The sequence below is a fragment of the Ictidomys tridecemlineatus genome, chromosome 13, assembly GCF_052094955.1.
Source record: "Ictidomys tridecemlineatus isolate mIctTri1 chromosome 13, mIctTri1.hap1, whole genome shotgun sequence".
Classification (NCBI taxonomy): domain Eukaryota; kingdom Metazoa; phylum Chordata; class Mammalia; order Rodentia; family Sciuridae; genus Ictidomys; species Ictidomys tridecemlineatus.
In genome coordinates, this window is record NC_135489.1 from 20,880,841 (window position 1) to 20,907,507 (window position 26,667).

Here is a 26,667-nt window from a genome sequence, read left to right on the forward strand (position 1 = left end):
GCAGGGGACAGAGACCTCAGCTCAACTTCATCATGTCACACTATTTCTCCAGAAACAGGCCTCTCTTTTCAGTAACCCAATATACAACAATCAGATTTCCTCTCTGCTATTACAAGAAAGAGGGACTGAAAACATCAGGGGCCAAAATTACAGTTTGCTTGCAGTGTTGGTAATTGTTGTTTTAATTCTACCTTTGGGTAGTATCTGGGTAAAGGGAATTAAATGAACTCAAAACACATTTTTAAGCTTTTAAAGCATGCCAAGTTCTACTGAAATGTGGGGGAAGTGAGGCACTTTAAGTTGCAAGAACACCCCAGGAACTTATTACACCAAAGCATCTTGTACACTACTGAATTATGAGGGAATAAATGGGGACCAGGTTTTAGGAATGTAACAGAAAGACATTCATATAGGTAAACCTGGTGTTTAAGAATAAAGATTTCAACAATAGACAAGTGTGAGGTGATATAATGGGAGGAATCCACAGTTCTGCATTGTTTAGATTTTTAGATTTAAATTCTTAAGTGTCCAATGATGCATGTGCCATGATTCAATAGGTTTTTTTTTCTGATGGGTGGGATAATTAACTTTTCATTCCCTGAAGTCACTTCCTGGTGCCCAGTCAATATCTGAACTTGTGAGTTAAGCCCTAATCAATTTATTTCTGCTGATTTCTCTCAGTCTATAAAGATATAATGATAGAAAGATATAATGATTCCAAAAAGGCATAATTATAGAGCCACAGATGTTTGGAGCTATACAAATTTTTGGATTCTCTCTCAACCCCTGTGATTAGTGAGGAAATAAGGTAAACTTTGAATTGTTACAACAGATTAAGTGTGGTTAGGCGAAAATGAATATTCTCTCATGTTTTCCTATTAAATTCTGAGTTCCGTGAAGGCTAGGTCTGGTTGTATCCAGAGTTTTACACATGATCTATAGTAGGTATGGAGTAAAAATTGAATGAATAAATAAAACTGAGACATACTTGGTTTCTAGAGTCTCAAAAGATCTAGCTAAAGATGCCAAGTATCTTGAGTCCTAGCATACTCTAAATGTTCTTATTCCTAGAACTTTTCAAATGGAACACAGAAAAGTAGATGTGTGCCCACATTAGCTCTTTCCCTTCTATAAGCTTGTCTTCTATAAACTAATTAAATTTGGATATTTATTTGTTCAAATAATTGATTTCAAAGTAAATTCAAGAAACTATTTTTATTTCAAAAATGTGTCCTAATACAGCAATCACATTTAAAAGTATGGACTTCTAAATTATTATCTTCCCCTGTGAAGATGTTACTTCTTGTAAAGAAATTTTATTGTGAGAAATAAGTATCTCATCATAATGACAATTTGGTTCTATGGTCAGAAATATTAGTCCTTTTTCTTCAAAAATATTTGCAGTACCAAAATTCTTCAATGACCATCAATAAAATCAGCATTTTTTCCAGAGAATTGCAAATATGTCTTAGGATAAATTTTAAAAATGTGACTCTTATCTTTTTATCTTAAAGGAAATTCCCAAGTTAAAAAATGTAAAAAGTTATAATTCTGTTAATCTAAAAATTCATAATATTTCCTCAACCATGATATTTCCTTTACAATATAACTTGTTCTTTGAAATGGTAGTATTCAAAGGTAAGCATTATGTATTTGATAACTTTTATTTTGAACAAAATAATATCAAAATAAAGTACTATTTTTGGCTTTCCTGGAATCAACATACTGTGAATGTAAAATACAGTGTTTTGATTATTCAATTTCTATCCTCTTGAAAATCTCAAAGAAAAAGTTAATAATTCCTAATTCCTTAGAATCTAGGAAATAAGATAACAGAGGGAAGAAGAAAGGGAGACAGAGTAAGAGACTTTCTAAAGCCTACTGTATTCCTTCTGAAAGGTGAATGAAAAGTGATTTTTTTCTAGCAATGCAGTGCATGAGAAATCAACTCTAGGAGGATAGAAGAAGACGCAGCCGCATGGGGTTGTTGCAAACAGTGCATATTATAGAAGAAAGTGAGGTGTGATATTTGTGTGTATGTATAAATATACATATATAAAATTATGTTGAAAAAGTCAATTTTGCAATCCAGGAATTCTCTCTTTAAGAAGATAGTAAATTCATATTCAAATATAGTCAGCATCCACAGTCATTTGATAATACCTTATTCACAGTTCAGAAGAAAACATTCACCCTTTGCAGAAGTACACTTGTAAAGGACATGAGCACACAAACATAAAATTGCTTATGTATCCATTTCTATGTTCTGCCCTGGAGGAAAAATGTGCATTGAACATTCTTATAATAATGAATCTTTAAACAAGAGAAACTACAATATATTTTCAAATTTTCATTCAACATATGATAATTGTAAAATCTACTTGGCTTTGCACTGGCAATCTATTAAGTTGAACAGCATATCTGTAAAAGATTTAATGTTCTTGCAAGAAGTGTCTTTTTTTTACAAATATGTTAATTTGGGGTTTTATTTCTTCATCTTATTTTTTCCTCCTTGGATTCAGTTATTTTTTTTTATTCTAATTGTGTATTTGTCTCACTGTTTCTTATCTAATACAGTGGTTAAAATATGAAGATAACAATTTCAGAGACATTTAATTAACTCTAAAAGACAATAAATTCATTTGGCATAGACAAACCTGATCTCAGCCACAAAATATAGCTTCATCATAGATTTTTGCAAAATATGACAAGGAAGTGCTCATGGAATGAACACTTCACGACCAACACAATATTAAATTCTTTGCATATGTTATGTCACCACTTTCTCATGATAGGCCAATAAGGAAGGCATCGACACCATGTTATTTGAGCACAGAAACAGGTGTGGTGATGCTGGATGCTCTACTAGAACTACACGCAGTTATAAAAAAGGGAAAAAGGAAAGGCAGTGTGAAAGCCAAGCGTATGTCTTTCCCTAAGACTCACAATTTCCCTGCTGTCTCCAGTAGAAACAATTTAGACCAATCCTCTCATTAAAGAGGTGAGTACACTGAGGTCCCCAGGAAGTGAAAAGCTTTCCTAAAGTTCTACACACAGCCTGGTCATGATGACATCTCCGCAGATCCCTTCCACCCTCTTAGGTGGCTCTGGCATATTATCAACCCTGAGTCACTCTTGACTCAGAGCTTATGTATCTTTGGCAGTCCTTAGCCAAATTCAAGCTTGTTTGAAAGTCAAAGCCACTTTTCAGACAAGGAAACCAGTGGTGACTGGGTAACACTGCTTTATAAATATAGTCTCACTGCACCTCAAGAATGACCTTTGATGTCTAGATTTACGAGGGAGGACAGAAACCATCATGAAATAATTCAATTCTGATCAAGCTGTTAGGGACCAAAGTCTTTTCTTGCCCCAGTTCTTTCATTTGCCCCATTTAGTATTCTGCTAGGTATTTGTCTACTAGAGTGATTATAGTAGAAGAGACGTCCTTGTCTCTTGTTGAAATACCCTTAACCACTATAACATCTATAAAATCAAATGTATCAGAAGTAAATCCAGTTTGTTCAAGTGTGGTGAAGAGCATATGGGATAATTCTGCACTGTCTGTTGTTCCAGAACATTCCTTCACCACCCTCTACTCAAAGGATGCCACCACCCTGTACTCACGGGATGGCTGGGTTAGCAGAGGTTACACATAAAAAAAAAAAAACAGGTAGAGAATCAGTGAGCTTTTGGCTGACTTACCCTTGAGTTGACCACTTCCAGAGAGACGTTCTGAGGTGGGGCACTTGGCACTGAAAGGAATCAAACAAATAGGATGGTTACTGCCAAAGTCTTGGAAGAGAAACTCCAACCCTCTGGTGAAAAGAGGAAGTCTATCTTTCTCACAGTTCATAATTATAATGAGGTGGGTTAAGGCAGGTGGTCTTTCAAAATTTTCGTGAAGAGATGAGAAATAACCTCATTTGTATATGCTTTCTCGGTTGGTGGGCCAGTTAGTTATCCATCTAGGGAGCCCCCAAAACTGTTAGGCAAAAGAGCACCTGCTGTGATACCAAATACTGACATTTAATTACAGCTTTCTTATAATAACCTTCCTAGAGAAACCACTGGAAACACACAGGAGATTTCCTAGAGTGGTATTAAAGGTTTAAGAGACTGCACATTTCAGGATCTGCAGGGCATTATGATGAAATATATCATTCTAATGGTCACCCAGGTTGCTTAATCCCTTTAATGCAATGTTTATTATCTCTCTTAAAAGTGTAAAGAAGAAATACTCTCACAGTTTTTTTTTTTTTTTGCTGTTTATAATTAAACCTGTGTGTCATAGATGCAAGCAGCCTACCAAGTAGTATTAACCCCGTCAATTCCATCAACACAAGAGCAATTCATTTTCTCTGGATGTTTCTTTTGATGTACCCACTTCTTTATGGAAGAAAGAAGAACATAGACAGGTCTATTTTAATACCTGTAAGAAATATTTACTATATCAAAAAGTAAATATTCTATCATGTTAATAATTCAAAGACAAACATTCAATGAATAGCTGTTAGAGGTCAGGGACTATTTTCTAGCTGTCTGGGATGAATCATACATAAAACAAAAAATCCTCCTGTCCCACAAAAGAAATAGAAACAGTATTAAATAAATTCTTTACATGTTATAATCTATATAATGAGTAGCCCCTATCCTTTTTGGTGACAAAATGGTGATATAATAAAAATGAAATATTCCTGGACATTTTCAAGACCTTAGATCCATTTCTTGTCCTATTTCCCCTTATTTTAAATACTTGGACAATATCTGTTTTTTTCTAAATGTTTCTTATATTTTACACTCAATTTATTTATGCCCTACTCAGATTTTACCTTCCAGAAGGTAACAAAACTAGTCACCATCACAGCATATTATTTATCTGATTAATCTTTATATCCTCCGAACTGACATTTCAATTAATATTTACTGAATTGAATTAGGAAATAAATATTTACTTAAATATTGGCTCCTGGAACTTTCTGGACATAGTGGAAATTGCAATAATTTAGTATGTATTAATTTTGAACCTGTCTTAGTGCCGAACAAAGATGGTAACCACTGAATAAATACTCACCTGGGGCTTGATTTTTATGAATTAAATCAATAATTATTCTTTCATAAACATTCCTAATTTAGGAAATATTTCAGAATTTATTTTATTTCACATTTTATAAATTAAGTACAGAATGTAACTACCAGAGGGACAGGCTTTTTGTCTATTTTGATGCTGTGTGAAGTACTGAGAAAACTCTCATGTATGTCATTCAGTATGCACATTCAGTTTAGTTGTTGAATGAGTAAATTAATTAACAGACAGCTTATATGCTCATGAAAAAAGCTCCTTCATACTCAGGTTTTAGTCACCAGGTCTTGTAATTGTCTATTTTTAAATCAAGGTATAAACTGCAATTTTATTATTAATATTAATAATATTTAATTAATTGTAAAAACTACATTTAAGGTATAAGTTACAATTTTATCATTTAAACTGAGGTAAAACATTGGGGTACAATATGCTCTATATAACTTTACAAAATTCTAAAATATTATCTTTAAAACAAAATTTGGAAATACTAATATTAGTATTAAACACTAATCAATACTAATATTAAATATTAATACTAATCAATCAGTTCTTAAACATGAAAATATTTCTTGTTTAAATTTAATGTATTTTGTCATATTTCCATGTCATGTTTTATGTTGTTAATCATATTACACTCATTTGTTGACCAATTTAATGTTATCAAAACAATTTCAGTAATGCTAACTGAATTTATCACAGCTGATTGAATTTTGGAGGAAGGAAAAGGTAGATTTATTCTGTGTTTTGTTCTGGGTACTATGCTATCTATGAGATATGTTACCCTCATATATCATTTAAAATGGGGATGTGGCTCAAGTGGTAGTGCGCTCGCCTGGCATGCATGCGGCCCGGGTTCCATCCTCAGCACCACATACAAACAAAGATATTGTGTCCGCCGAAAACTGAAAAATAAATATTGAAATTCTCTCTCTCCCTCTCTCTCTCTCTCTCTCTCTCTCTCTCTCTCTCTCTCTCTCTCTCAAATAAATAAATAAATAAAATTTATAAATGGTATTTAACTCCCTATTTCTAGTAGGCCAAGAGTACACGAAGACAAAATATAAATGTGTTCATCTTTATTTTGTAACTACCACAATTGTAGAAACATCAAGAGTAATTCCTGTATTACAAATTAAAATCCAATTTAATAAAATCCTAAATGTTTTCATAATAGTAGCAATGCTGTATTTTAGTTTTCTGTGGTATAAACTTCTCTTACTTTCCACTGATGCACACTAGCTATTCTTACAAGGTCAGGATAATTAAAGAATTTTTTCTGCAGTAAGTTTGGTTACTGATCCTTACTCCTCCTTCTTCTTCCTTCTCACTATCAATTTCTATACTATTTAGAGATAAACCCATGCAAGAAATAGGGTTGGAATATTGGTGGAAGTAAGGGGGATATGCATCTATCTGGGATTTTCATTATTTGTTTCCCACAATGTCTTGTTGTTTCATGAGGCAAAAGGGAAAGAATATTTTTTGTCTTCAAAATGCCATGTGACTTGTCATTGACACTGGGTCTATTAAGGTCAATCAGAGGTGGTTCTGGAGGCCTCCCAACATGGTGGAGCTTGCTGGTTTATACATTTGGTGGTGAGGCAGTCTGTAGGGCAGATCACATTTGCAAGTGAATCTCCATCACCACAGGCACTTCAATTCCACTCCTCAGCAAACACCTGCTGTCACATGCACACAGTTTATGGATCAAAATAACTCATATATACTTACAAGTTTTTCTTTAAGATTCTAATATAAAACATTTATCACAGAATGATAGAAGTTTGTCTCCAAGTTGCCCCCTGCCTCTTACTCATTAGTTTCTATGGCCTCGCTTACCAGCTTTGCTCCCTTTCTGACTTGGTTTTGTCAACTGTAAAGTAGGGAAAATTATAGTATTGTCAGTCTAAAAGTTAATGCAAAGTTCTTAGATCAAGGCCTTGCTCTTAGCAACTACTCAGTAAACATTAGTGTTAACAGTGATGGCAATAATAAGCAGATTTTTTATAGGTGGTTGCCTATGAAATAGGGTCCTTCTGCTTTCAGACACAGAACAAGACGGCATGGAAATTCCTGTTACTTCATTCATAAAATGTATTAGTGACCTTACTATATCATGTTGTTCAAGAAAAACTGTTTGGGGAAGACAAAAAGAAAACTTGCAAAATCAGATATGATCTTGTGCTAAATAATCAATCCCAATGGTTTGAAAAAGTGGGTCAAACCAATGGTACACTAGATGGAGGAATCTGAATGAAAATTATGTTTCTACTTAGATAAACAATTGAAGCAGAGCTAAGTTAGAAATGATGGCTCATCTGGATAAAAATATTTATAAGCATCTTAGCAGAACTGGGAAACCATTGGGATAATTAATTCAGAAAATAAATTATACTTAATTTTATTTTTTTACATTGTTCTCTTCCCTGATGTAAATTTTATGGTAAGGATTCCTCTAACACAATAAGATATATGATGCTCTTTACAATGCAGATGCATTTAAGCACAGTCATTTATTAAATTAACCCCACAACTGGGAAGTCCCAAGATTAATTTTTACACACACACATTTGTATAGTTTGGATGAACCTGTCTAATTTATCCAACCTATATTTACTGAGTCAGGAAGAAGGTAGAAATGAATATAACACCTCTTTTGTATTTAGAAGCATTTAATATAAAAAGCAAATATCTATGGGTGTAGATAAGTATTATTAAAAGCTTGCATGTATGTCAAGCATTGTTTTAGGTGCTTGCATGGATTAGCCAATCTAATTTTCACAACAGTTACCTGTTAGAAGATACAAAAAGTCAAAGAAGTTGCCCTATGACTGGGACCGGGGAGCAGATGACTATTAAAGGTGACTAAAGACATCAAAATGTGGTGTGTGACCTCGGCAAGAACAGCTTCAAGACAAAAGAGAAAACATTAGATAGAAGTGGATAGAAGGGAGCTAGGTAATGAGCCAGTGGAAGCCAGGAGTGCAGGTTTAGATTGGAAATTAGAAGGGAGGAAGTGACTGTAAAAATGCATGTGAAGGAGGTCAGGGTACCCTTGTCAAGGGGACCACAGAGTCCCGGCTTTCTTCTATCAAATGCATCGGATAGAGGCAATTGAGTGTCTCTTCTACAGTGATTTTTATTGGGGTTAGGGTCATAAAATGCTTTTGTTTTAGTGACAGACATTTTCTAAGTCTCAACCACTGCACACTTCCAGAAGCTAATTCTTAGACTAATGATTAACAATCTATCTTTCTCACTTATGACATTTAAACCAAAGTGGAGAATAAGGCCGCAGCATTACAGTTCAGAGTGTGAATAAAATCTACATAAATTATGTAAAATATTCATTTTCATTTGTTTTTCTTTTATTTTTATAATTATAAGTTGTGAAATAATTTATTCTGCCAATATTCTGTTCTGTCTCCAATAACAGAATCAGATGGATGGGCAGAAGAATTACATTAAAATGATACTGAAGTGGCCTTACATGTAAAGTACATTTTAAAATTGAAATTGAAAATGAGCATCACTCCTGTGTTCTCTCTGCACTGTCCTTTATCACGAGCATGTCTTTTGTTATTCCACTGATACCCTGTGCAATGTCCACCAGATACTTTGCCAGATTCAAGAAGGACAGATTGTTCTGAGTCACAAGCTATAGTGATTTTTTAAAAATATCAATATTTACAGAAGTAAACTAAAAGGGTAATTACTGCAGAAAAGAGCTAGCTTCTTATCTTTTTTTTAGATTCATGGGGGTCATCTCTACATTTCTGAACCTACCTGAGTCTCCACTGGCCTCATACCACATGTTCTGCTGTACTTTACTTTCACTTTTTTAATTAGATTTTTCCAACTTTCATGATCCCTAGTTCTCTAGTTTTCCATGCCACTGCTTAATCAAATCCATTCTCTTGACCAGGATTCCTTCCTCTCTTTTATAGCATTAAAAAAGTCTAATCTTTCATTCATCAGAAAAAGTAAAATGAATGTTTACTATTCATACATTTAATGGTTGATATTTTGGGCTAATTCCTTATATTTTCAAAATAAGAGCTATTTAGGGGGACTGATTGCACTTTAAATCATCTGTGCCCTTTGGAATGAGGAATAACAGAAGCATGCCAAATTAGTCCACTCACAAATGAGCTTGCATTAGAGCATTTATAGAAATAAAAACATGCCCAAAAATTATTTGAGCTCTTAGGCAACTGTCACACCTTAAGAAGGACCTATTAATATATCCTGACTCAGGGTACATACCTGGACAGAAGGTTTAAGTTTGATAATAGCATAAATGAGTTCACAAAATTTTCTAATTTGTGTTAAAATATTCCACAAAATTTTAGTCAGGAAGCCTTGAAAATGGGATCTCTGACATACATGCCAATAGTATTTAATTATTATTAGCAAATGTGTGAATGAAATTTCACTCTTTCTCACTTACCGTCTGAAAGTGTAACCACTGTGATATCCTCAGTAGATACTCCTGGTCCATAGCGATTATAAGCTAAGAATCGAAGAGTATATTCCGTGAATTTTTTCAGGCCTTCCAGTTTATAAGATAGCCCATCGACTTCTATATTCTGGAGACATAAAACGTCAAAACTGTTATTAAGGAGGTGCATTAAAGCAGGAAGGGTAGCCTTTTTGTGCAATCACTGAAATGGACATTAGACTCCTGCTCACTAAAGTACATTCATTCTAGCCTATAATGAGTTGTAAAACCTTACCTGTGACTCACACTCCCCCACTGAGCCCACACTGCTCTATAGACTCCTTATAAAAATAGCACTATGCTCTATTTGTAGACATTAAGTTCCAATTTGTTTAATACCACCCAGTGCATTGAATGGTAACAGTTATTCCACCCACAGCAAATCCCTGATGAGCAGAAGATGGCTGTAGAGCCCTGGGAACAGAGACTGGCTCCCACTTCAAATGGAATAATTCACCAAGAATCCATAGATTTGCTGCATTGCTTGCTGACATGTACCCACAGCTCTTGAAACTCTCAGATACTTCGCCACAGTTTGTATCTCCCCAAATGCTGAGAGGTAGGCTGAAACTGTTGGCACTTCACAGCTGCAGTCTATGGGGTCCTGAAGGTGAAAGTTGCTGGGGAGATCAGACCAGCACTCACCAGAGGATCGCCTCATTTAGCTCTCCAGGACGATCTCACACTCAATCTGCCTTGGGTGACATTGCTTTTGAATTTTTTTAAATAGGTTGGGGAAATGAATTACTGAAGACTAAAATATATAGAACATTGAATCAAAGAGGTAGTAAAAAAATAATAGTTAAAATTTGCATGGAATCTGGGCTTGGTGGTGCATCCCTGTAATCCCAACGACTGCTGACCGAAGCAGGAGGATTGCAAATTCAAGTCCAGCCACAGCAATTTAGCTAGGCCTGAAGCAACTTAGCAAGACTTTGTCTCAAAATTAAAAATCAATCAATCAATAAATAAAAAGGTCTGAGGATATGGTTCAGGGTTGTTAAGCACCCCATATCCATGGGTCTATTCCCTGGTGCTAAAAAAAAAAGAAGAAGAAGAAGAAGAAGAAGGATTACATAGGAGCAGTTTATTGAATGCTGTCTATCATATAACTTGGAACTAGACCTGAACTCTAAACTGTTTCAGATTGGTCACTTTCTCTTTCTTTCTCTCTCTCTCTCTTTGGTGATACTGGGATTCACTAGGCAGGTGCTATATAGTTCCAGCTCCCTGTTTCAGGATTTGAAGTAAAAATTACTGCAAATGCAGTTTATGTGGAAGCATGGAGACCACCTTATGCTTGGCAACCTTCACAAAATAGAGCACTCTCAGCTCCTGAGGCCACTGTGCTATTCAGCTACCCACTTGTCTGTGTATCTTCTCCACATGAAGGTGATGGTCTGGCAGTAAATATCTCAACAGTCATACGAATGTCACAAAAGAGAATTGCTGACTTTGTCACCCTCAAAGACTTATTTACTCTAGCTCTAAAACCTGAACAGCCAATCTGCCTCTTTCCAGGCATCTGTGTTAAGAACAAATTAGAAACAAAATGCAAGGAGGAGGGCGATGGTGAGGATAGAAACAGTCTGATAGGGAAGAATGCAAACAGCCATCTGAAACAGCCATTATTACCTTATGCACATACATGACTGCATGACTGATGTGCTTCTACAGCATATCCAATCAGAAAAATGAGAAATTATACCCCATTTATGTATGATATGTCAAAGTGCATAAATACATTCGACTTTCATGTATAACTAGTTAAAACAAATAAAAAATTGAAAAACAAAAAACAACAACATAACAGCCATCTGGCTAAGGATATATATATATATATATATATATATATATATATATATAGAGAGAGAGAGAGAGAGAGAGAGAGAGAGACAGACAGACAGACAATATATCCAGATGCATTCCCTCCTTCCCATAAGTAGGGAAAGTACACTATCTCTGGGTGCACACAAATATGGTTACCTACATTGGCCCAGGCTACTGCATATTCAAACCCAAAATGAGCATCAATCTCTTTTAACCTCAACTTACAGTCTATTTGCCTTTTTTTCACAACAGAATCCAATTAAATTGCTTAAAGTTTTCAATAACAAGTACTTTAGAACTAATCCACTATCCAATGAATATGTTTAACACTGAACCGTATCAGGAGCTTGCAAGTCTCCTTCTTCTAGCTGGAGAGCCACCCAGTAGACAGGCTGTGTGACTCATGCCCTTACCTACCTGTTCTTTCCCTGTGGACACTTCAGTGCAGAATAATCTGTAACCTTGGACTGGACCATTTGCATAGGCAGGAGGTTCCCAGGTAATAAGAATTGAGGTAGGTGAGGTAGATACAGCTTGCAGGTTTTCTACTGGCCCTGGAACTTGCACTGTGTACAAAACACATTGATTAGTATAAAAGGGTTCACTTCTGCAAAACAAATAAACTTGAAACTTTTCTAGTTCAAGGGAAAAAATAGCAAAATGTACAATTTTAGAGCCACATGGATATCAATAAATAAAATATAAAAATTAATGAAAATTTAGACTCACTTAATTTTAAAAATAAAGTAAAAACTTATATTAATTGAATTACTTATTTCATTTTATTCTTAAAGAAAATGGCCAAGAAGTATGAAAAACTAAGGTAATGTTAGAAAAGAGTGGGATTCTGAATCTAAATTCTTAATCTGAATAATTTTCCACTCCACCAGTATACCATTGCCTGTGAGAGAAAATACAATTAGAGTACTAGAACATTTCCATTTATTATTCAAATAGGCAACACAGGTATGGATAATTTATCACATGGTTGTTATTTAAGTCAGCAATTTAAAATCTTGCTTGACTCTCGTTCTTTAAAATTATTTTTAGGATTCACTTTTAATTGTATTTTCTGGTGTTCCATTTTCTCTCATGACTATTACTTTACTTAATCACACATAAGTAACTTGCTTATTAACAAAATTGGATAAAACAAGTCCACAATCACATGATCAGCACTTCTGACCAGGTATTTCAAGATGCAGAAATTTTCAGATTTTTACTATAAGAACCCACATTTCTATTTTTGTACCTGTTACCTTCTCATGGTTTATAAGTCATATCATCCTTAATTGTTTTGTGGTCACATTGACCTGTGAAGTCCTTTTTAAGTTCATTTCTCTTTAAGTTCATTCCTCTGTCCCTGTGGTCTATCGCTTCATTTAGTGGAGTATTTCCTTTCTTTCTGATCATCTTGACCGTACCCTAGCTCTGGAATCAGATTGTTTTCCCCATGATTTCTCGTTCTTGGTAGTGGGGAATGACATTAAAGACCAAGATCAGAATGCTACGTGTGGTTAACTACGACTTTTAACAGCTTTGCTTCCTGTATTTTCAGGGCACAAAGATAAGACACGTGCGGGTGTGTGCATACGTACATACTCTCCTGTTTATATACTGACATGTGCTTTCATAGATATTTTGATCAGAGTCTACGGCCATACCACCCTGAATGTGCCCAATCTTGTCTGATATTTTGACCAGAGTTTTCATGTGTCTCATTCCAGTCCATCTCTCCTCTGTTTGGCCTTCCCTTCCCTTCCTTTGCCAACTTCCTTTCTTCCACTGGAAGACCCTTGGTCCCTAAGAGTTGGACATTTGACAGACAAGAGTGTTCCTACCCCAGTACTCTTCCAGGAAAGGATACTTTTTCTATGACAACATCCTATTCTGCAAAGAGAACGTTAGGGGCACAATACCAAAGAGCTGGGAGTCTTATCTCATGTCACAGTTTACAAGATATAATTCGTTTATGTGGAAGCATGGAGAACATGAGACCATGGAGACCATGAAGCCAGTCAATTTGCTTCATGGGAAAATAAATAAACAAAAACCTGTCTATGAACATTGTTTCCTGAATCATCACAGTAAAGTTTTTTTTTTTAAAGTTTTAAAGCATAATAATAAAAACAAATAATTTGTATGGTTTTGTGATTACTTATATACTTATAAAAAATGCAAAGAGAACATTTCTGATTTGAAATTTGTTATTCCTCTAAGTAAGAAAGACAGAGAAAGGAATGAAGGCTCTGAATTCCAGGAGCTTGCAGAAGATATATGTGGAATGGGAGGGACCTGGGATTTCAACACGGTTCACACAGAACATAGAGGTGTGACCCAGTGGTGTGTAAAGTAGTTGCCAAATGCGTTCCTTCTTGCTTTCTTATAGCTTAACTGAAAGAGAGTTACTTGTCATAAACGTAGTTTCATCTGGAAGAAACTATTCAGATTTTAATCCCATTTCTGTGGTGAGATGTTACACATTCAAAGAAGGTGAAAGTCCAGACCTGATTTTGCACCCCCAGAGGACTGGGAGACTAAAAACTAGTGGATGTCTGGGAGAAGGGGACAGATGGTAATGTTTGGGAAGTGTCTGCTCTTCCTGCTCACTAAAACACAATGAGGCAACAGGAAGTGATTCATATGGACTCCAAGTTTTAAGGAGCAAAGGGGAAGGAAATGATCCTGCACCTCAACTTATGTAGCAACTGAGCAGTATGTAATGGCTTTGTAGAGAAGCAAAGAAATGTGTGTATGTGTGTGTGTGTGTGTGTGTGTGTGTGTGTGTTTGGGGGGGTGCCCATGCTATTCTGTAAATTTCTGTGCCTTTTCCCTATCTTGTAACTTCTTTATATTCATGTAGTTAATTGTTGTCGACTACAGAATATCAGGCAGTTATTACCTTAATTTGGACTCCATTCACATGACTAGTGCCAACCCTAATCATTTACTCATTAAGTGTATTTGTCCACCTTCCTTATAGTCATTGGATACTGTTAGGGAGAAATGTGTGCTTGGGTTTCCAGAAGGATTTCAAACAGAGATAATAGACACTGCAAATAAAAAGGAGCCACTGGAGCATTTAGTTCAAGTACTCATAAGCCACCAAAGTGCTTGCACAAGTTACTAGCCAAACAAGAACATTCCTTTTGTTGTGGTAGTTTTCAATTGCTTTTTTCTCCTAAGAAAAGATTATCCTTCAATATTAAATTGTTTCATACTTTCACTCTTTTGACTTAAAATATAATTTATTTTATGATATGATAGTATTGGTAGATTTTGTTTAATACTCTCATATATTAGAATAAAAATGTCATAACTCTATGTTGGTTTGAATAAATATAAATATCAAAACATGGATTGCCATCAAATTATACATATATTTCCTTCAGAAAACAACAGCCTTCTGATTTACAGCAAAATATTGCCTGCATGTAGGATATTCTTCTTCACAACGTTCCTGTGTCAGGATAGCGAGTCTAGACAGTAGCTATTTAATACTTATTCTTCTTCACAACAGTGCTACAAATTCAGATTCATGAATTCCCTTGTATTTTCCCTTTGAATTATAACCTTGACTTATATATGTGGATAATATATTGTTTAATGTTAATGATGGGTTTATATGTATATAGGTATATACTTGTATATTTAGTCAGTTATACCCATAAAGTGGGTTGAAGTATAATTCATATAATTTTACATATGTAATGTTATATGCATATGAGTTGCAAGCAAGAAAACAAAAAGGGAGACTCGAAAAATGTTCAAGAATGGGAATTAGATGTGAAATCAATACAGTTAACAGCTCTCGCCCTCCATTTCATTACATTGTAGCATGTCAGTCAAGAAACTTAATGGGCTTAACTGCTCATCATTTCCAAGATGTCTTTAATAGTCTCCACTGATCTCCTCAGTTGGACAATAATTTTGTGGCAAACTGCATCTAATTTTTCTCCATCTCCATTCAAGTTACCTGCTTTTTCAAAGAATGGAAAGATTTCAGAATAGATACATAATCTATGCAAGTAACTCATCAATCAATGTCAGATTAGCCAACCACCTTTTAAAATTTCAATGCTGCATTGAAGTACAAATTCATTATAACACCTGTATCTAAGAACAAATTAAATAGTTATGTTGGAATAAATGAGATGTATTATGTGTCACTACTTGCACTGGGAATATTAATTTCTGACTATATATAAACTTATAGGATAACAGAGCACATTGTAATGAAACCTTGTTGCATATTAACCTGAATAATGTTATATAAAAGTCAGCTACAGGCATGGTGGCACATGCCTGTAATCCTAGCAGCTTGGGAGAATGAGGCAGGAGGACTGCAAGTTTAAGGGCAGCCTTAGCAATTTGGCAATTCCTTGTCTCAATATAAAAAATTAAAAGGACTGGGGGTGTAGCTTGTTGGTAAAGAAAGCACTGCCAGTTTCAATTCCCAGTAGCAAGAAAAAAAAAAAAAGCTAGTCAAATCTTTAACATAGTATGGTTTATCACATATGCATATGGAAGACTGTATGTGTGCATGCATATTAGAGAGTGAACTACCATGGTTTAATAGGCTACAGTTGAATAATTATAGATGATAGGAGATATGATATTCTTATCTCTATGTATGAGGGGGAACTGCCCCTATCAAGGAGTCTAAGAACCCTCTGAAATTGATTATAATTTTCACAAATGCAACATACATTTTTGGAGGAACGTGGTCTACAGTTTCTATCATTGGTACCTATGATTCCAAAATTTCTAATTCCTGATGAATTAGATAATATCTCTGGTTTGCTTTGGTTCTGACAGTCGGTGATTATTGTTGAATGACTTGTAGTGGTTTCTATTTATGCTATTGTAAGAACTATGGAAATGATTTCATGTTAAAGAGACATCTATAACATTTATTCAAATGTTAGTGTTTTTCAAAGCTGAAATAACTTTGTAAACTAGATTGCTATATCACTTTTCACATTATGAGTATTTCAAAGGCATTTGAATTCATCTGGTTTAATTTACCAAATATTTTAGGTTTTACAAGATATATGGCTTCTGGAGATTGAGAAATCCTCTCATATAAATGAATTAATTTCTTCCTTCCTTTCTTCCTTCTTTCCTCCTTTCCTTCCTCCCTCCCTTCCCCTTTTTTCTATTTAATACTCTTCTACCTACTTGCTCATCTGACTGACTTTGAAATACCTAAATTATGATTTATGAAATATATGTTTCTCAAAAAACCTCAAGAGTTTAAGGAATCCCTTCGAAATATAAATGTGAATATAAGGGTTTCAAAGAAAAAGCTTTAGAAGAATCAAGTCATGCTGCTGTTGTAATAATATGGAATGAGGCTGATGCCTCTCAGCCATTACACTGATGTTTCTCAGCGGGAAGTTCAAAATGAAGACAAATGTTAATGTCAGAGGCTATGTAGTTGAACATTTGAATATTTAAAGTTTCTTTCAAAATGACACTGTAGTACAAGGAGTTCTAATGTTCTTAAATCATAAATTTAACAGACACTTTTTTTTTTAAGGACTAAAGTAAGTGGATTCAGGGGAAGAAAAAACTGTCACATGTATTGTCATTCAAGTAATGACCTATAATTGAGATGCCCTCAATTCAGAATTCTGATGATGATTCTATCATTTTATCAGTTTACTAATTTAAAAATTCTTCTTGAGACTATTTTAAAAGATGGATACCAACAAATCTAAGTAATTATCTGAAGTGATCCAAATGGATTCACATCACAAAGCTCTCTTACTTTAAGCAACAGCTTCTATAGCCAACAATTTCCTCAATGAACATGTTTCAAATGTGAGCCATTTCTGAAACTACTTGCATTTATTGATAATAAAGTGCATGCTTTGATTGCCTCCTTGATTTTTTTCTCCTGTAGTTAACAGCTTTAATGATATTTCTATGAAATCTGCTTCTATTCTGTATGGGGAATGCAACATCAAAAAGCCTGCAGGCAATGTAATTATTAACATAATGAAACCCCTTTTTGAATGAACTATATACATAGTTAGGAGATATGACAGTAATTTGGCAAGGAAGAAGCAAAAACTATGGGGTAGGTTTCTAATATGAAACCACAGGAGTCTGACAAGGTTTCATTGGAGAAAGCAGTTATTACCTGCTCATTTTGCTTTCGGGTTTAATAGGCACTCTCTGCTAACTTATGACCTACTCAACGGTGCCACTGTGTGTAATATGTGTGTATAAATATGTAAAGGATAGATCTAGATACAGATAAACACATATAATGTATATGATATATATCATCATTTATATATTACTTATATACACATATATATGCCAGTATATTAAGTGATAGGTATTTCTGACAGCTTAATAGAAGTAGCTCCTGAAAAAAAAAATGTAGTCCTGAAAGTGGATTTCTTATGATTCAATTCAGAGCTTGAAGTGGTTGGATACTAAAAATGATTTCAGGAGTTGACCCTAAAATAAGGTTCTTTCAGGAAGGTAGCTCAGCTTTTTCATTAATACCACCAGGTAGTAGTATATCTTGGTAAAGTATGTAAAGCTATTTGACCTTGTGAAACAAAGCTAATCTCCAGAAATACAAAGTGTAGTGAAGATTCCTGACTTTGTAGCTGACATTTCAAATGATTTAAACTGGAGATTTCTGAGCAATGTCTAAGGCAAATGTTTTTATGACATAGAAAAATCACCTAAAATACCAAACATTGAAGGTAAAAAGAAATTTCCAGCCAAACATGTTACGTGTTACATATTAATGAAGTCTTCATGTCATATAAGCCTGATCTGACTTAAAAAATGTTTTTTCCCCTCCAAATAGCACAGGTCTGGTTACTCTCCATTATGATTGAAAAGTTTAGATAAAAGCAGCATCTTATTTTAAAATCTAATTATATTTTGCACGTGCTTAGCATTCAGTGCTTTCTCCAGCACTCTGAAATATCGTATTATGGTAGAAATTTTCAAAGAATGTATTAAGACAGAGAACACACACCAAACAGCTGAAGAGCAATAACAGAACTTAGATAATCAAGGCTAAGAGCGGAAGATTAAGTACAAAGGTGTTTCAGAAACCTGCCTGTCAACAAGTCTACAGAAATCAGGGATGGGTAAAATGGGGGGTTCAGTTACAAGCACTTCTTGAAGAACAATGAGGAATTTCACAGATGAAAAAAGGGACAGAGATGTTCAAGAATGTAGGATGAATCCAATGAGTCAGAAAATATCTATATGAATGAATTTGGTGGTTAATGGTCTTTATGTTGGCTTTTCCAGAACAGAACTTACAAGTTGGTGAATAGCAAGAAAAATGTCCTTCAGGAAAGGTTTTGTGATGAGAGCTTCAATTTAACATAATGAGAATAATTCCAAGGTGAACTAAATTAAGGATGTTATAGGGCTTTACATTCTTACAATAAGGAAGCAAGCCACTTTCCCCCAAAGCATGAAGTTATCACTAAATTATTTTACTATTTTGTTGAGTGGTATCAGCAAATCAAAGAACGTTCTATCAATCTCAGGAAAATGTAAATAAAGTTTAAAAACCCTCCCAACTGTGGACAAGATTTTCTCAGGAGTTCATAATTTCTATATCACAGAGTTATTGTAAGAATTATAGGAAACTATAATAGCTCCGTGGTGTAGAAATTCTGAACTCCTGAGAAAATCTTGAAACAAAGTGTACAAAATAATCTGTAGATAATAGAGTGTAAACTAAAATCAAGTTCCGTAAATTTTTCCAAAGTTTCATTCTCTCCATAGACACTTAGAAGAACTAGTATTCTTGTCTTTATTCTCAGGATTATTTGAAAAACATGAACAGATGAGAAACCCTGTAATGCAGATGCCCAGTCGTGTACCATGAGTCCTGACCAGAAGGCTGTTTATAAACCAAACCTGGCCAAGAGAATGCTTCGTGAAAGAGCCCAGAGTTGCTTGAAGAGTCATCACAAATACAAGTTGAGCTTCTGCACCTCCTCATAAATAACCCACATGCTGTCATTTTTGTTATTTTATTTCCATAATATGCAGACAATACATTGATGTTTAATTCTTACAGAAGAGTCACAAACACAAAGGCCAAGAAAGGTCATTTGCTGGCCTCTCACTTGGTTTACACTGATTTGAGACTCATGTGAACTTCAAGACTGCATTTCTTCACACAAAAATTTCAGCTCTCTATAAATAGATGTGCATCAGAGAAACACGTCTTCAGCTCATGCAGAATCCACTGTGTTTCCCATGGTGATAATGTAACTAAATCCCAGCAACCTTTCTTGAAGTTGGCTTGTACTATGGTCAGTAGGGGAAGAATCAATATCTGATGTTTGTAGTTTTAATAGAGCAATAAATGACATGTATAGATTGCTTTTTATAAAAGGGCCCCAGTGCCATTTATTAGAGAAGGAAATAGCAATCTTCTGCAGAAAGTCAAGTGAGCAGATTTTTTTTCTACAAAGTGGCAAAACAATCCTACCTTAAATGATACCATCTCTTTGGGGAAGAAATTTATTGTTTATCTATTTCCAGGCCTTAAGAGATAACCAACTGCCTTGGGTAAACTGGTTCTTTGGGGAGGGACTATAAATTAAGGAAGAAATTTAGAACTTTGTTCCCCTAACACAGGTTTCATAGAAGTCAGAATTCTGGCCTACTCCAATTCAGGAAATGCCAACCAAGCTCATCCAGCAAGTCATGAGTAACAGAGACCAGCAGTCAAGAACAGACCCTCCGGAGACCCAGTGTTCAAATGAAGAACCTTCACTCAGGCTGTTTGACCAATGCCAAGCTACTCACTATCTTTGAAGTGAAATTTCTTTATCTTTAAAAAATGGGGTTTATACCAATTTCTAGCTTGTAGTTTTGTTGTGAAGATTCATAATCAATAATTTATGAATTGATCCCTGGCACAAATGAAATGCTCAACAAATATTAACTAATGTTTCAGACACTCTGAAAACTGATGGGGAAAAAACTTCCATAGAACTCACAGTCAAAGGTGACAGGACCACCAGGAGCCAGGAGGAGAGGAGTCCAAATGAACTAGGAGATATTTCCACAGGCCAGACTAGTCTTTAAAGGTCTTGGGAGGATTTTGATATTTTTAAGAATCAGAAAATCAGATGGAGAGGCAGTGAAGGGGATGCATCTAGAAGCTGTGTGGAAGGTAAAATCAACAGGATGTGGGCTGGAGATGGGGCAGTGAAGACCATACCAGAAGCAAGCATGAATACTACCATGTGGATATGCCCAGCTGGGGTATTTCAGTGGACTATTCTGAAATGGGAAGTACTGGGAGACACTAAACTGGGCAGGTATGTGGGGTGTAGGCGTGTGCATGGGTGACTATCACAGCTTCAGCACCACAGTGGGTTCAAGGTACTTGACTATATGCAGACATGTCCAGCTGGTTATTCATCCCCATATAGATCATCATGACCTAGTATTTTTCTCCATCTTTCCTTCTCTTTTAATTTATTGGACTCTCAGTTAGTTAATTTTACACTCTGCTTCTAGGAATGTCTTCATCACAGATATGTACCTCTTTATTTATTTCTTCTGCATATTTTTTTTTCTCTTTCCTTTTCCATATATAGTCACCTGCTTTTCAGGAACATCACCCTGGTTTCCAGATCTTGTGATCTTTTGTTTATTCTACTTCAATTTAACTCCTCTAAATGGACACCTTGGTCCTTTTGAAGGTCTTCAAAATAATTGTCTCAATTAATAGATCGGACTGTGCTAAGGCACTTCTTTCTTAGCAATGTATGTGCATATTAAAAAAATCTGCTCACTTACTTTCTTGACACGTGGGTGGAGGAGAGCCCAAGATTAAATACCTTTCCTAACAGCAGCAATAATAAAAATTCCAATAACAATGAACCTGGGTGCACATCTGACCTTGAAAATTGTGAAATTAATATTCACTTTGTGATTCCCCTGACATTTATCACCAAGAAGCACTTTTAATGCTCTTCCACATACATGCATGCAAGAGAAAGATTGATAATCACAAAGGGCAGAAAACCTAGTAGGCCTGTATCTCTACAAAGCATCTAAAAGGCTCCTGGTCTGCTGACTGAACCACCCTGAAGATTAAGTTTATTTTATTTTCAGTATTCAAAAGATAAGAAGTTTATTAACCACTTGGAAGACTTGGGCTTGTTCAGAGATAGCTGCAGGAAGACAGACTTCAGCAGTAAATCATAGAAGTTAGAGAGAGACTTTAGGTAAAACTGAGCATAGGAACACCAGTATGCTGCTACAGAGCCAAATATCCCTCTCCTTTTGCTAATTTCACCTCATTTACTTTTATTTCCCTTGGTACTATAAAGTGTCAGATCAATTATAAAGAATTGGCTTTAATTCATGTTATCAGCTATGATGTTAAAAATAACAAAGTAAGGAATATAATGGTCAAATGTGAATGGAACGCCTCTTTCAGAAAAAAATATGCTTTGAGAATGATCCAACTGAAAAATTGCATTACAATAACTCTGAAATTCAACTTAATGTAAGACTGACAACCTCCTTGACTTCTTGCCTGGGGGAGTGGGAGCATGGGAGGAATGGATGAACTCTATTGGAGAGAAAGGGAGAGGGCAAGGGGTAATTAATGATGGTGGAATGTGATGATCATTGCTATCCAAAGTACATGTACGAAGATACAAATTGGTGTGAATATACTATGTTTACAACCAGAAATATGAAAAATTGTGCTCTATATATGTAATAAGACTTGTAATGCATTCTGCTGTCATATATAAATTTTTAAAAAACACAAGGATATACATATAAGCTACCATCATCTAATATAAAGATAATGAGTCATGAATATATATATATACTAATTAAATTTTCTAGAAGGCACATTTTTGAAAGGTAAAACTTAAATAGGTATAATTAGTTTTTAATAACACATTTAAGTCAATTCATCTAAAATGTCATTTTTAAATATAATTAATACAAAATCTAAAAAAATTATATTATTTTTTATACTAAATCTTTAACATGCTGTATTTTACACTTGTAGCATATGTCACTTCATGCCAGTCACATTTTAAGGGCTCAATAGTCCCTTTGGACTAGTGGCTGTCTTCCCGAACTTCACAGGTGTAGGCAGCCCTAGTAGGATGCTTGAAAACTTCTTGAATGGGAATGGGGAGGGAGGGTAATTCAATACTTCCAAAGAAATTGATAAAAATACTATAAGAACGTTGAGGAAATAAATTCATTTCATGAAGTGATAAAATTAAACAAGCTACTAAATTTAAACCCTGCGGCATAATCTAAAATGTCAGTGAGATATTAAATTTCTCATATTGTTATTTATGTTCACATATGATATTAAATGATGAAACATGAAACGTGCCTCTGGAAGGGAGATCAACTCATTTCTGAGAGTCCTAAGCATTTTTTTTTTCTTTTGAAGAACTGGAACTGAACTACAAGTTGATTAGGAAAATGGAAATAGTGTTTTGATTTTACTACAAGGCATTTAAAAGAGGGAATGGAAACAAAGGCAGTCAGATGAGGGTTAAGATCAAGGAGGAGATTTATAGCAAGGAGTAGAAATTATGTACTTAGTATGTTCCTCAGCTTAGTGTAACTCACCCCACACTGGCTTATTCTCAATATGTTGGGATTTCAAAAATAATATGCTGTCATTATTATATTCTCTGAATTAATTTTCATAATGGTGAACTGATGGAAAATTAAACTCATTAAAGAACCATTGTTAAAGTGTAGTTAATATTTGCTTTTTACCATTTTCCCCAAAATTATTGTGGTTAATCTCCATTTGTGCGCGTGCACACACACACACTCACTCTCTCTCTCTCTCTCTCTCTCTCTCTCTCTCTCTCTCTCTCTCACACACACACACACACACACACACACACACACACACACACACACACAGTGTGCCAGGAATGTTATGCTAGGTTCAGTCCCCACCCCTGATACTATTAGCTTTGTCACATTTAATTTTGTCATGTATTCTGTAGGAATTGGGTTGGACCAGGATTCTTGCTCAAAGAATATTTTATTTTATAGGTACAGAGAATAGCTATAGGCTGAAGTCAAAAGATTTTAAGGTAATGACATGGAATTACTATTTCAGATCATAACGGTTAAAATCAGAGTCCAGATGGTGGCATCAGTGTCTGGGAGGAAAGAATTATAGGGGATTTTATCAACTGAAGGTCAAAGAGTAGAAATGTCAGTGTGTGGTTCCTGTGATCCCACCTGCAGCTTCAGTCAACTGTACCTATGGACTCTGCATATCAGTGTCCTCCCGCAGCCTTAGAAGTCTGCCCTCCTTACAGTTCAGGAAGTGCTGTGCCCCACAGCCTACAGGGCAGAGTTAGCATTCTGAAGAGAAGGAGACGGAAGAAGGATATATCAGATATGATTTTAAAGACATTGGAATGTCACTTAACAGCAATATTTCCTTCTTGCTTGAGAGACAGTGATCAAAATGATTTTGAAATGAAAAAGGGAATTCCTTCACTAAATAATCACTTACTGTTCAATCAGACTATACGGACTCTTACTAAAAATCCACGTTATTTATACGTCTACAGTTATAGGATAGCATAAAGGGTTGAACAGTATACCAGAAATCCATGGAATCTCAGAATTTGGCCTTATTTAAAATAAGGCCTTTGCAGGTACAATTAGCAAAGATGAATTCCTACTGGATTAAGGTGGATCCTACATACAGTATGACTGGTGTCTCACAGAAGAGGTGTAGACACACAGGGCCCAGATGCAGAGGAGAGAAGGTCATGTGAAGATACACACAGAGAGTAGAGGGACACAAGGTCAGGGCAAGAAATGCAAGAATGGCCAGCCAGCACCCACCAGAAGCCACAAAGGATAATAAAGGCTTTTATTTCTAGAGGAATGATGGCCCTGCTGACACTTGAATTTCAGATTCTTAGGCTCAAGATCGTGTGAGGTTATATTTCCATTGTTTTAAGTCACCCAGTTTGCAGTATTTTGTGAGGGCAGCCTGGGAAATTAATACATATAGTATGATCCTTATTTTATAAGAATAAAGTGGGAATCAGAAAGGGCTCGTGACTTCCTCGAAAATATATCTTGAAAATACAGATAAGATCTCAGTCTAGAATAGGTAGATCTCAGGCCTCTTTTCTATTTGCTTAATGCTGTTTCCACTGCGGAAAGAAAACTGTGATGATTTCAGGCCTGCTGTTTAACATCATTGGTGAACCAGGAGTCTCAATAGAAGTGTAGTGATCCCACCAGTTTATTGATTCACCCTTTGATTGGCCTTAAACACTCTGGTCCCCATGTTTATCCTGTGTAAAGTTCAATGATTAGAAGCTGCCATCTCAAAGTTCTTTATGAATTTAGCTGTATGCTTTAGAACACTGGGTAAATGTTTTGCATTTTTTGGTGCCCTTAATTAATGGAAGATCAAAGATCCCCAAGATATGAGAGAAGTATAAGAAAGGGATATTGAAAGCCTAAAGAAGATTTTCTTCTTAATTCTGTGGCCTTCACTCGGCCCTAAACCAGGCTTCTATCTGTACAAGTCTGATGCAGTCATAGAAAATCAACCTGTGGATCATCCTGCACTGACATCCCATTAGAATTCAATCACCTGTTTAATGAACGTAGGCAAAGTACACATCAGAACACAAGCTGGCTCTCGGCTCATACCTACCCTGGCATTGATTTGCCCCTATTGGATGGATTTTTTTGGAAAATATTGGCAGCTGGAAGACTGGGCTGAAGATCTGAGTCTTACTTTTAATGGACTCTTCTTTCTAGTTATCAGCCACATTAAATTACACTTCCCAGGCCTGACAGGAAGATTTCCAAAATGGGGACTTCTCTATGGTCAGCAACTATTTGAGCATCTTCTGTGCCTGGCAATGTGCATACCCTGGGATACCTGTGGAATTCTCTTTGTTTTTCCATTAACTGCCCATCTTTGCCAATATTTGAAGCTAACTGTTCCTCTTCAATAGAAACTGGCCTGCCTATATAAAGAAGGTTCTTTCATTTTTATGTTCAAAGAATTGTTAATTTCTTGCTTTGAGCTTGCAGTCTAATTAAATAATACCTGCATACATTTAACAGTCAAACCTAACATGTTAAAAAAATATAAGTCCTGATTTTCCCAGCATGTCTCCACTCCCTACACACCCTTCAAAATCAGCCTCTTCCTCAGTTTTCTGATCCCCATAAACAGAGTTACCCCTCCCCGACTTTCTGAAGCTGGGACTCAACAGTACACTTGACTGTTGTCTTTTCTCTTATACCACATCCAGCAGCATATTATGTTTCTGTCTTCCAAAGGTGTCCTGTATTCTACTAGTCCTCATCTCCTCCAGAATTACCAACAGAAACCTAAGCCATCTCTGGATTAAACTATTGCATTCACCTCCCATTCCATTTTAAACATCAAAACAAATCAAGTCACTCCCTCCTGCCCAGATGCCTCCACGGATGGTGAAATCCAGATTCCTTCTTGTGGCTTTCAGAGTTTGACGAGGCCGTTGACAAGGCCCTGATGCCATTCAACTCACCTCTGCCCCACTCCCTGTAATTTGCTCTGCCCAAACCCAGCCACTGTTTGCTTTTCCACTCCAGAATCTTGGCAAGTGCTCTTTGCCCCACCTAAGATGCCTCCCCTAGATATTTTCCAACACTCTTCAAATTTGCCAAGGTGTCCCCTTAAGTACTCTTAATTCAGAAAAGCTTTTCCTGACCTTCCTACCTAGGGTCATCTCTGTCCTCATCCTATACTCCTGCCCCTGTAGACTGTTTTGTTCTTCTGCATGCTTTTATTTGTATTTATTCATTACCCTTCTCCATCACTGGAATATAAACTTCATAAGGCTAAGTTCTCTTTAAAAAAAAAAAAACTGTTGAATTCTTGGTACTGAGAAACCCACTGGGTGCATACCATGAAGGTGTGTGGAATATAATGAATGAATAAATGAAATGATGAGGCTCAAACAAATTTGGAAGGTGAGAAATGGACTCATGCAGGCTGAAAAACTGAACAATGTGATGAATTAGCTGAGATCTGCTTTTTTGTTCTTAGAAATTATTTAATAAAAATCTTAAGGAGAAATAGGAGATGCTTATGAAATAGCCTAAAGGAGAAGGAAAGCATTTGGGAGAAACATGATCTGATGACCAATAATTAGAATCAAGTAATGAAAAATCATAGTGATAGCTAGCATTTATTGAGGGC

At 35.6% G+C, this 26,667-nt stretch overlaps 1 protein-coding gene across 7 annotated transcripts in view; it reads right to left on the reverse strand.

Annotated features, from left to right (window-relative positions):
* Dcc (DCC netrin 1 receptor) overlaps positions 1–26,667 on the reverse strand; it is a 1,068,266-nt gene that overhangs the window by 271,783 nt on the left and 769,816 nt on the right. For all 7 annotated transcript variants that reach the window (XM_040273028.2, XM_040273020.2, XM_021725006.3 and 4 more), the window contains exons 10-12: positions 11,835–11,983; positions 9,537–9,675; positions 3,706–3,755 (exon numbers count right to left, since the gene is read on the reverse strand). In XM_040273028.2, coding sequence (XP_040128962.1) covers positions 3,706–3,755; positions 9,537–9,675; positions 11,835–11,983 — 338 coding nt within the window. The remainder of the gene's footprint in view (positions 1–3,705; positions 3,756–9,536; positions 9,676–11,834; positions 11,984–26,667) is intronic.